The following is a 12,893-nucleotide window of genomic DNA, read 5'->3' as shown; positions in this document are numbered from 1 at the left end:
AGTGCTGCGTCCAGCTCTGGAGCCCTCAGCACAAGAAAGACACGGACCTGTTGGAGGGGGTCCGGAAGAGGGTCATGAAAATGATCAGGGGGGTGGAACACTTCTCCTGTGAAGAAAGGCTGAGAGAGTTGGGGTTGTTCAGCCTGGAGAAGAGAAGGCTTCAGGGAGACCTTATTGCAGCCTGTCAGTACTTAAAGGGGGCTTATAAAAAAAGATGGCGGCAAACTTTTTAGCAGGGCCTGTTGCAGCAGGACAAGGGGGAATGGTTTTAAACTAAAGGGGGGTAGATTTAGACTAGATGAAAGGAAGAAATTTTTTACGCTGAGGGTGGTGAAACACTGGCCCAGGTTGCCCAGAGAGGTGGTGGATGCCCCATCCCTGGAAACATTCCAGGTCAGGTTGGACGGGGCTCTGAGCAACCTGATCTAGTTGAAGATGTCCCTGCCCACGGCAGGGGGGTTGGACTAGATGACCTTTAGAGGTCCCTTCCAACCAAAACTATTCTATGATATCTACGTAAAGGCAAAATTTATCCTTCTCCAGATGGGGACAGAAACTGAGCTAAGAAATATCCTCATAGACATGAGAACTTGATGGGGCCTTTGGGAGAAAGTTTGGGCAGGCAGTGAAAGAATAAATTTTTGGTGGAAAACAGCACTGAGGAAAAACACATAAAAGGGACCAAGACTTCTTCTTAAGGTTATAAGGTGTTTTTCTGTGCTGCACAGTCTTAGTTAATAGGCCAGCCACCCTTCCCCCCATTTTAAAACATCTCCAAAGTCCTGTCAGTCACACTAGCAAAAGCCAGACGTGATGAATAACGTAGGCTTTCCACCATGATATGCTCAAATCTTCTGTTGCTTATGAAAAGCAAAGGCTGATTCTGTTGCAGAATCAGTAAAACTGTATTATGTAGAGAAAACATTCATCTAATCAGCTCAGGTACGAATAGCCATGAAGTGACGGCAGCATGCACAGACGTGGAGGTCAGTGACCAAATATCAAGTCCCTGCAGCCATAATTACATATACTGGTATGTATATTCATACAAATACATCTGCCTGTGTCTATACATCTGCAGTGAAACCTCTGGCTGCAGGACAGATGTATCTCGAACCGATGTAGAAACCCAATGAGCAAGGAGGGAATCAGCTCCTGTTACCCAGAGCAGCACACAGCTCTGTGATGGTTCAGCGAGTAGGTAAGCTCTGCAGCTCGTTGCCACGGGACATCGGGGATGGTTGCACAGGTTTACAAAATGACAGGATGGATTCATGCAATATAATCCTCTGTGGCTACTAAACACAAAAGTTTTCCCTCTGGGTGAGGAAGACCTTAAAACACAATTTAATGGAGGGTTGGAGAATATTCTGGGGAAGTATCACTGTTTGCTTACTTCATCTTCCTACTTTCTCCTGCACGTCCACTATTGGCCATTTCTGGAGACAGGCTACTGGGCTGGCTGGATTTCTGGACTTAGACAACACAGCTGTTCATGTCTGAAGAGGAGATCAGGAGAAGATGGGGGTGATGTAGTGGTGCAGATTCATCAGCTACCTCCTGCCAGCTGGGACATCATTGCTTCCTGTAAGCACAGCCTATGACGTGCAGAGATGACTATTAGACTGTGAGAGAGGGCTCCTTGCCTCTGTGAATGTTTTAGCCAAAATCTCAGCCTTTCCTGTGGCATCCAGAAGGGCCAGAACTCCCTTGAAAGTCAGATCAGAGCTGAGCACTGACCAGTCAGAAATCCAGCTCTGCAGGACTGCACATTAACATGTGAAAGGGCAGAATGATCAGAAAAAACAGCATTTCTACCATTTGAAAGATTGTCAAAACAGCCAGCAAAGAAACAATAACAAGAGACTGTGCCAAAGATCCAAGCCCATGCTGGCAAAGGTACTTTGCATTATTTAACACAGTGCAACCTTCCCCATCTGCACCTAAATACACAAAAGAAATTTACCTTTCTTCCAGCATTCAGGACTGCTGCAAGAAGAGCAAAAGGTCTATATAGATATTCTGTTTGTGGTCCCCATCTCTCTCACTTTTAGTGCAAGTCTCCTAGTTCTTCATATTTTTCTAGAAGCCCCAGCTCCTGGAGACAGGATATCTCCATTTTGATTTTATACATAAATAAGTTTCTATCCTTCCTGACCGAGAAAATAAACGTGAAAGCATGACCATTCCCACCATCTTCAAAATTCATAAAGCAAATCAGATTGCCTCAAACTGTTAGTCTGATTTAAAAGACATATATCACATGATTTTTAAATAATTTTCCTTTTCTTGCGCTGCCAAGACATTTGAGGTCCTGGGTTTGGCAGTGAAGCGTGCAGGTCTAATTCAAAAACATTTCAATTCAGTGAAAGGAATCTTTCTGACATTGGAGGCTGCAGATCACATCTATAACACACCAGCTGGCACTAAATTAAGATTGATGCTTCTTCTTATAGTTAACTAACATGCAGATAGAGACGAAAATATTTTAAATTTATAAAATAATGCGAAAAATTGAACATTCCCTTCAACTCTGTCAGTAAGAACTAATAACACTTTTGAACAAGCATCAGTAGGACTAAATCTTACATGGTACTACATATGCCAACCCAGACCTGCAAGATACGACCTATTCCAAGGCACGTGCTTAAGAAGAACTGCGCAGTGCAGAGCAGTGCGTCACATAGGTTCTCAGATCAGTAATCCTTCAAGTATTTTGCAAAATACTTTGAGATTCAGCACTTAAAAAACAACCTGCATCACATACATTATTGCAGTTCTGCTAGGTGAAAAAAAACTCTACCCTTTCCTTTAGGAATAATTTTCCTCTTAGTTAATTTAGAGCTTTAACTCATTAGAACAAAAGGGACTTTTCCTATAAATGAAATAGGACACAGGCTGTTCTGTAAATTGCTACCAGGTGCACATTACTAACCTGGGGAAACTCTCACAATTAGTCTGCCTTGGTTTACTTCACATGAAAACCAAAAAAAAGTTCAGTATAAAATATCAAGAGCTGATTTGACATAGAGGCAAATTCCACCACCTTCATTCCACTTGAGAAGAAACCCAAGCTGCAACTAAACTAATTGAAATCACAGAATTAGCTACTAATCTATGAGATGGAATTGGACTGACAGTTTTTCATGTCATACAGTGCATCACACATGGTCAGTCTTGTCCTGCACAAAGCACGTGCCCGGCTGTATAACACCAAGGAAATTCAAAGTGTTGATGCATGGATCCCAAATACCAAATTACTCTGGAGTGCCTGGGTCTCCTGCTCACCTAAATGGGAGCTGCTACTTGCTCAGCCTCTAAAGGACTTTCCTCTGTGTGATTTGGTAGGAGACTTAATCTTTTGACATCCAAACATATGTAAGATTAAGAGTAGAAAAAGACTCGTCCCTATTTTCAGCTGTCATACCAAATTCAAGAAGACATGCCACTTGCATTCTTGCTTTCCTTAACTCCTCCATACTGCATAATATCCCCTTCCCAGACCAAACATTTGGAAAGAATTCATGAAGCAGACCTTTAATAAGTGAAACTCTGGCTTGCCTAAAACCAATAAATCCAATAAACAACAGGTTGCACTGGGACTATACACAGAACATGCTGAGAATTAACATGCAACACATAAAGGCAAATAACAACTTAATTGAATATATATGGGATCAGGACCCTAAGTGTGGCTGAAACATGAGCTATTAAATCTATATTCATCCTGGCTTGACTATCAAAATTGAATTCATTCAGCAGCAGCCCCCACTAGGATTTCACTGCTCAATATATTTTTATCACTATGCAGTTTGAGCAATATTTTTGATCAATTCCTACAATCAACATTTGAACATGGTAGGTCATTATTTCTCCGCTGGCAAAACGACTTCTTTAAACCTTGTTAATCAATCTGCCTGGTTTAAGTTACTGTACAACTTACGCAGTCAGCTGGGCAAAGAGCAGGAGCTGGAAAGCAGCTTCCAGAGACACTTGGTTGGCATCGCCACTTACATGAAACTCCTCGCCTGGAGCAAATTCAGGTTAATTGCGGCAGGGTGAATTGTTAGGTGCCCTCTGCTAGCAGATGCCTCGTTTCATTAGCCTGGGGGACTTCAAACTCCTGGTCCTTCCTGAGACTTTTCCACTGATAACACCTTCCCATGCAGAGCAGTGGCAGTTAAATTGTTTACTCCTGCTTGAGACGGTGGAAAATTACTGATGTGCCTTCTTGGGGTCACCTCGCTTGCTAGGAAAATTTTGATAATTGGAGACAAGACTGTTTGCCCTTCTCTATTATCCTGGCAACTGCAAATGAGTTATGTTAAAATGACTGGATCTTGTTTTCTCCAGCAAAGCAGCACCTCATCACACCAGCTCTGGACGTGGTGAGCTCTCTGCTACAGCAGCAGTCAGTACCTGCAACAGGTGGGAGACTGTCCTCGAGAAATGGAGATAACTAATGAGGGGAATGTAATGGGGCACCTGGATATCTTCATTAATGAGTCCTATAAGCTGCGGATCTACAATTGGATTCATTCTCTTACTGTACTGATTTCTGTAATGCTGATTACAGTAGCAGCTGGGCATTTAATTACACACAAGTGAGAACAAAACCAAACCAGGGGGGAACAAAACATCACAGTGCTGCAAGTTGCCCTGTCAATCACTGGGTTTCATCTGCTTTCGAGCACAAGAAACACCAAAGCTGGGGCCGTCAAGCCAGGAAAACTGCTGCTGAACAAAAGGATGGTTGTCTCCACGGTGGAGCCTGCAGAAAGCACCTGGATGGGATGCCAAGTCTCCTGAGGACACCGTTTCGGCAGGCAGGGAGGCTGTGCCGACTCACCATGGCTGCAAGTGAAGGGAATGTGATAAGGGAAGAGAGAGAAGGGGAAAAAGCAGCAACATTGCAGAGTGATTCACGCTGGGACCTGAGGAAGAATGAAGCCCTGCACTTCGGACAGAAGACTAATGTAAGAGATGGAAGATGTATGTTCTTAACCCATTTTGGCATCTCTGCCTGATCTACTTTTCTAGGATATTCCACTTTTAAGAATACACCAAAACTTCCAGCTGCGGGTGAGCACGGTAAAAACAAACAAACAAAAAAAGGACACATGTCTCTCTCTCTCTCTCTCTTTAAGCAAGGCAAATAACACTACCATATTAAATAACACTACACTATTAAAACAGTAACTGCAAAGTACCAGTTCCAAAGCAAACTTAGGAAATGGATGGCTCTGCAAGCAGCAGAGGCTGGCAGGCAGCATATCCTGCCACGCTCCTGCTGCCATAGAGGAAATTAATGAGGACAAGTTTCCAAAGCATACTTATCACATTTCCACTCTAGGTTACTGCAGGGGATGGAGAAGATGGACAGACTGGTAATACAACCCCGTAAGTTGACTTTCCCTAGGAAACCCAGTGTGACGGCAGATGCTTGGAGTATTCAAAGCAGGCTACAGAGGTTTTCACGTTAGGCAGACGTTTTTAAACCTGGTTTCCCCCTTAGGCAGATTCACTTTCCTTGTACTTGAACTTCTCAAGGCAGAACGGATCGATAAAAATTATGTTCTTCACCTGATCTGCAGTCGCTATTTCAGGTGCCACACCTGCCACTATAAATGTCTTTGCAACTACATCTGGGAGAGATTTTCTTCCACAAGTGAACTTTTAGGATACAACATCTCATAATTACTCAGTTCACTATTCTGTTAAATAATCTGTCAGAGCATGAAAAAACTCTTCAGAATGCTCTATGACAAGAGGAAGCAGTTTATCTTGCTTTAAGTTACATTTACACATTCTGCCAATCCCTGCAGTACACAATGAACATAGCTCTGAGTCATGGGATTGCCTGTCAGCAGCCATGGTAGAATCGAAGGCAGTTTCGGTAATTAAAGGTAATTCACTTTAACTAGATATGCTTAAAGGTCTGTCCAGCTAAATGGAGAATAACATAGATACTACATTTACCATATCTACAAGGTAGAAACAAAAAGTTCTTACTATCATTCCAAACAAACAATATTCATTACTAAATGCAAGTTTTGCATGTAATCCACTTAGTGATGGCTTCTAGTTCAGTAAATTACATATTTATTGTTTGTTTTCATTATAATACCCAGAAAACCATTTATTTGTTTAAATGCTGCTACTTACTCTTAAAGCTTTTGTTTTTTAAATAGCTGTAAGCAAATATAAAATATCGTCACTGAGATTAATAATAAAAATGAAATGGTCCAGTGAGCTGAAATACAAGGAACATTTTACTATGGAAATTGCAGATTTAGGAGCTTTCACCATAATGACTTCTGAATATGGAAAGAGATTCATTCTTACATTAAATCTGTATTTTTAAAAACCTTAGTATATACTAGAATACAGAAAGCTGCAGCAGGTATTTTTTGTGGGTGTGCGTTCCTGAGTTCACACTCTCCAGCTGGGAGGACCCCGGTTATGCCCTCGGGGAGCCGTCCCCATGCAGTCCCATCCACACACCTGCACACTGCCCAGTCTCACCCCAGTGGGACACATGTGCACACGTACACAGGCTTGTACAGCAACACGTCAGGAGTCTCCTTCGGCTACATGCTTGTCCTCATTTCTCCTCTCCTCCCCCTTGCTGCCAGCTGGGAAGGGGCTGAAGCCTTGATTCACGACCAGTATTGACTCCCCATGGCTGCTCTCTTCCCACATGCCAGCACAACTCCCAAGTGTAACCTCATCTCCCAGCAATGGTCCCCATGAGAATCAAGAGAGACCCATGGAGCCCTCTGGAGCCACCCTTACAGGGAAGAAGCAGTACAGAGCTTCAGTGGGGTGTGAGAGGTCCCCTAGGACAAGGCCACCCACTGGATTTGCCCTCAGGGAGCCACAGCTCTGGTTTAAGAGAAGGCAAATAGCTAATATTCAACAGGAGACGAGTTCTACAATAAATGGGTCTATTTTAAACAGGCAAGACAGACTCTGGATGGTTTTCATGCAGAGTCACCAGTTCTCCCTCTAGAATCATAGAATCATAGAATCATTAAGGTTGGAAAAGACCTCTAAGATCATCGAGTCCAACCGTCAACCCAACACCACCATGCCCACTAAACCATGTCCCTAAGCGCCTCATCTACCCGTCTTTTAAATACTTCCAGGGATGGGGACTCAACCACTTCCCTGGGCAGCCTGTTCCAATGTTTAACCACTCTTTCAGTAAAGAAATTTTTCCTCATGTCCAATCTAAACCTCCCCTGGCGCAACTTGAGGCCATTTCCTCTCGTCCTATCGCTTGTTACTTGGAAGAAGAGACCGACCCCCACCTCGCTACAACCTCCTTTCAGGTAGCTGTAGAGAGCGATGAGGTCTCCCCTTAGCCTCCTGTTCTCCAGGCTAAACAACCCCAGTTCCCTCCGCCACTCCTCAGAAGACTTGTTCTCCAGACCCTTCACCAGCTTCGTTGCCCTTCTCTGGACACGCTCCAGCACCTCGATGTCCTTCTTGTAGTGAGGGGCCCAAAACTGAACACAGTATTCAAGGTGCGGCCTCGCCAGGGCCAAGTACAGGGGCACGATCACTTCCCTAAGTGAATCCCTACTGATCTACATTCCCTAAATGATCTACATTGTTCTGCCTCTGAGGGTGATTCCTGCCTCAACACTAGTGCTGACCACTGAGTCCCATCATCTGCTACACCTTTCCCAATCCCATGCAAGCTAGTGAGGAGTCTGCATTAGGCTCTTTCCCACCCACTGCTGGCAAACCAGACACCGCAGCAGGGTGGCGGCGTGATTAACCTGGAGCTCCCCCATTACTCAGACTTCTCACAACTGTGGCTGGATAGATGGTGCATCCCTATCCCTTTGCATAGTCAGATGAGACTATTTATTTTCTGTAAAGCCAGTTCACTACAAGCAAGAACTTTGCTTCCTTGTAGAGGCTGTTTGCAGGTGTTATTCTGGGCTAGAATACAGACAAATGAAAATCCCAGTGTGAAGGTTAATGTGGAAATCCTCCTGAGAGACTAATATAAAACAGTGTGCATTTCCTCTCCAGGCTATTTAAAAGACGTCAAGCACACAGATGCCATTCTCTTCTGCTCAGAGACACTGTAACTGTGAGCCATATGGGGCAGAAAGAGCATTCCCAACGGCATGAAAGATGAAGGGTTTGCTTCTAGAGTAGTATGGAGACACGACATCTCCATCTTATGACAACCACTAGCCTCCTGTAGTCCCAGCTGATGTTAGGCAAGACTAGTTAATATTCGAAGCTAAGCAGAAGGCAAATATATCCAAACCATTAGCATTTCAATAGAGATCACAGTACCTAAAATAGCCACCACCTCGTCGTCCTGGATGACTTCTAGGGATCCTGAGACCACAAAGCAAAGAGCATCAACGCTTTCCCCAGCATGATAGATGAGGTCCCCTGGGGCACAATGGATCGTCTGAAACTCCACAGCCAGGGCTCGCAGGCAGCCGTCGCTAGCCAGCCGGAAGGCAGGGTGCTCGTTAAAAACTTTCCGGTTTAGGTGCACGCAAATATCTGCTCTCATGTCCTTTGGGCAAATTGAGAGAACCTGAATAAAAGAAAGATGAAAAATAATCAGCTGGGAATATGACACCGGGCCAGCGCACGCTTTATGAAATAACTGAATGGATGGATCTTAAGATGCTCCTGGGTGGATCTTAAGATCCATCCATCCAGTTATTTCATAAAGCTTCTGGTGGGAGTTTTATCTTGAATTGGGGTAGTCTTTTTCTACCCATCTACTGCTTTCACTGCTGCTGAAAGGGTGATGTGGAAGAAGGGACTATTCTGTTACACTGTTCTCATTCCTAACAGTTTTCACACTTGTTTTCCAGAATTGCAGGTGGCACTACTATGTCCTGTTTGTGGATATCCCTCCAGACTTGGTGCCCAGACTATCCGCCCGCTGCTACGCTCAATCCCTGCAGGAGCACAGAACGGACGCTCAGAGCTGAAGGAGCTTGAAGACATGCAAAGACGGACCATTCACAATAGAAAACACCACGTTTTGCTCACATCCAGAAAACCTAGTCTTCAAAAATCTTCATGTAGATGACCACTTACCGACACGTATCCAAGCACACCTAGGGTTTAGTTTCAGTGCGTACAGACATATAATAAGTAACCTGCCCTGGAGGGCTTACAGACTAGAAAATCCAAAGAGCTTGAGATTAGAGCAAAAAGAAAGTATTATGAAACCTTATGAAATGTAAAGTAAAGGTGAGTGAAAAACTGTCCTGTGAATATGAAGACGTCTCATAGCGGATCAATTAAATAAGACCTTCAATTAATTTCTTACCTGAAATAGCTTTCCCTATTGAAATAGAAACAAAAATACACCTGAAGAAAGAAAGTGAAAACCTGTGGGACTTGTTAGGTTTGTAAACTGTGTGTTTAATATTTGCACATCCTCCTAAACACACTAACGTCCTTACAACCCTAAAATGCGTGGTCACTAATTGCACTGAGAAACATATAAAACCTTTTGAAGTTTTCCTAGGATAAATAACAGAAAAGAGCATGAGATTAAGAGCACTCTGGAAGTCTCATATAAAGAAGACTGCAGATCAATAGTACTGATTAATTTCTCATGGTATGGAATTAATCTGGCAGCTTGCTCTACAGACAGTGTGAGAGACAGGGACATTGGGTCCATGTGTTGACTACCATCGAATATTAGCAAACAGAGGGAGACTCTGGTAACCCTGACTAAGCTTTGAGGCAAATGGTCATGTTAATATTGAAGTAAAGCCACGATTTTCATTTCTGTTTAATGCAGAAGAGGTATAAAACATATTATTGCAAAGTATTACTAAAGGTCCTACGGCATAGAATGGGAAAATAGTAAACAATTTCTAGCTTAATAATAACATGTAGTCCCTTTCTTATTTCAATAGATCAAGGTTCCTTTGCGGTCAAAGATATAATGAATGCAAAAAAGGTGAAGTAGAAGTTGTTCTCCTATCCTCTGTATTATGACAGTCTGAGGCTAGAAGGGGCTACTGCAACCATCTGCACTAACCTCGTGCACTCATGATTTTCATATCAATCCCAGAATACCTGTTAAAATTATAGCATTAATTGATTTAATTGTTAATCAATCAATTAAATAAATTAAAATTAAAATTGTTCATCAACCATTTAAATAAATTAAAAATTGATTTAATGTTTTCAAATGATACAGGGTAGTTGTTCCAAGGGACAGCTACTCTCTCCTTTAAAACATGTGCTGTTTCTGAACTGGTTTTTTTTTTTTACTTTTCAGCCAGCAGCCAGCGGACCTCATCATGTTGCTTAGATAAGAGACCTGCAATCATCGGGAATCTCTTCCACATGTAGGTGTCTACAGAATATGACCAGGTCATCTCTCAGTCTCATCTTGAATAAACAAGGGAGATGATGTTTCTTGTGCCTAACACTACGAAGCACAGTATCTCTTTGGAAACTTCCCCATAGCGTAAGGTTTTCTCACTTACAACCACCTTCCCAGATCTACCAGGTAATTAGTTTTTCTTTGATTTAACACAGAATAAGTCAATTATTTGGCTTAATGCTATTTTTCTGTAACAAAATGTTGTACAGAACACATTAAAATACCCTGCATAAGTCTGTTTTATCATAAAAATTGATAATAAACGAACCCATTTGACAAGACATATTCTCCATAAACCATCATTTGCATTAGTAGTAATGTCTTGTCTGAGTCACTGTTGACCATATCCCATATCACATTTCCATAATTTTATTAGGGGCAAATGTCAATTTTACAAACTTATACTTACCTGAGCCAGTCCATTTACCACTAGAAATATGGGCACACCTTAGTTTTTCAGTAAAAAAAACCAAAAATTAATTTTGAGAGTGATCGTTTCACCTCAGCCCTACTTCTGGATCAAACAGAAAGCTCGTCTTTATTATAATAAAATAGAAACATGCCATCTTTTTTCTTCTCAATAGTAATTTAATGAAAAATTCTGTTTCTTTTGTATTATTATTGATGATTTTTAACATTTTTATCTACTCTTGGGCCTAAATCATGGTTAGATGTTTTTTACATCCCTTTAATACTTTCAGTAATGTAAGTGCTTTTGACTTAACAAGGCCAGGAGCTATGAATTCTCAAACACTGCTCTTAAGAAAAATGTGTGTATTCATACATGACTGATCTCCAAATTTTATCTTTTAAGCTTCCAAACTGCAGGAAAAATTGGTTCAATTATTGCAGAGGTTGTTACTGTAAGATTCAGAGATGTTCCGGGAGCCTTTGTTTTTTGGAGTGTAAATTAATTGTGTCCCTCAAGAATAAAAGCCACTTGGATGCAAAGCAGCATATTGTTTCCTCACAAATACAGAGTTAAATACAGAGTATTAAAAGTGAGCACTCAAAGCATTACTCTTTTTATAGACACAACAAACGTATCTATCATCACACACTGTAATATGAAGAGACAGAAAAAATTCCATTGTACAGAAAAAGCCAGTCTTAGAAAAAATAATTCAGGAATTTTCTGATGTCATGATAAAGTGATTCTCCTAATGACATATTACTGTATGGAGATACATGGAGATATCACTTATCAACTAGTACAGCAGTAAATGAGTAATGATCCAAGAGTTAGCCAGGAACAAATATTCTTTATTTCAGTTTTCTTGTCTGCTACGCTGCAAGTACTGAGAACAGAGAATGAAACAGATGACAACTAAAAGAAGTACTTAATATTGAAAGATTTGGCAAAGAAGCTTTGGCTGATAAAGATAAATGTAGATACACGTAGGGGAAAAAAAGAGCAAAGAGAGACAATCTCAATATTCAGCTATGTGTTTACTGTATGTTCCAAGCCCAGGACTTCATGAGCTCCAACCTGACTTTGCAGCACTTCTTTTTGTGTTTACAAATACCATCATGAATTCAGAAGGAGTCTCACAGATGCCACCTGCTTCACTATTAGCTGTACTGTAGAAGGGGTTGTTGGTGACACAGATTACAGTATGTAGTAATTTTCCTGCTTCCAAAGAAGATACATAATGTGATACAGGATGACACAGAAGCATTTGGAAGCTAATGATAAATAGTGCAAAGATCCTAAGAGCAGAAAATGAGAAAATGAACATTTCAAATTCAGATAAATATTCTTCTGAAAATGATCCCTTATTGATAACACAAGACTTCGACATTCTCATTGTGAAATGCTCTTACTGAGATGTCAGCATTTTTAAGGCAGCATGCAACTAAAAAGATACAAACTACTAACAACATGGTTGTACGCGAGTCTATATGGTGTACAAATGCACACACATGAGTGTAAAAGAGAAATTCAATTTAAGGGAGAGGGTATCCTGTAACGCTTAATCTACTGTTTCACTGTTAGGGAAATGCCTCCAACACTTCATGTTACTAGAACCAAAGTTCAGCTGGGACATTTGTTCTAGCCTGTGTATTCTTTCAGCGGCGTATCAAAAAACCACCAAGACAAATTTCTGAAGAGGAAATTTCCTTAGAGATTTCAAGACCTTTCTCAGTGAAACCTGTAGCTTACAAGCAAGGCAGGATATTAAGGTTGCTGACTGCAATGCTTTACTAACTGATGGTTTTGGAGCACACGACTTGGAGCAGGCAGTCTGCAGGGACCAGATGCTTGTGCTGCTACAGGAAGTTGCTCCGTAATAAATCTGTAGCCACAGACTTCGCAGTCAGCTTTCCCATATGCATCCAAGCAGCATGAAAGAACAGAACCTGCTACGTTTCAATGCAAAATTAGAGGAGAATGTCAAATTCGACCCAGAGGAAAATCTTTGCTGGCTGTATAAGCTGTGTTTCTACCAGAAAAGGAGCAAGGCTCCATGCCACACATGAACGGTACACATGCATC

At 41.7% G+C, this 12,893-nt stretch overlaps 1 protein-coding gene across 1 annotated transcript in view; it reads right to left on the bottom strand.

Annotated features, from left to right (window-relative positions):
- Window positions 1-12,893, bottom strand: part of KCNH5 (potassium voltage-gated channel, subfamily H (eag-related), member 5) — a 153,192-nt gene that overhangs the window by 33,105 nt on the left and 107,194 nt on the right. Inside the window, exon 8 of the mRNA XM_009332731.1 lies at window positions 8,320-8,572. Within this exon, the coding sequence (XP_009331006.1) occupies window positions 8,320-8,572 (253 nt within the window). The remainder of the gene's footprint in view (window positions 1-8,319; window positions 8,573-12,893) is intronic.

The sequence above is a fragment of the Pygoscelis adeliae genome, unplaced genomic scaffold (genome assembly GCF_000699105.1).
Source record: "Pygoscelis adeliae isolate BGI_AS28 unplaced genomic scaffold, ASM69910v1 Scaffold179, whole genome shotgun sequence".
NCBI classification, from domain to species: domain Eukaryota; kingdom Metazoa; phylum Chordata; class Aves; order Sphenisciformes; family Spheniscidae; genus Pygoscelis; species Pygoscelis adeliae.
This window is presented reverse-complemented; position numbering and strand designations above follow the sequence as displayed.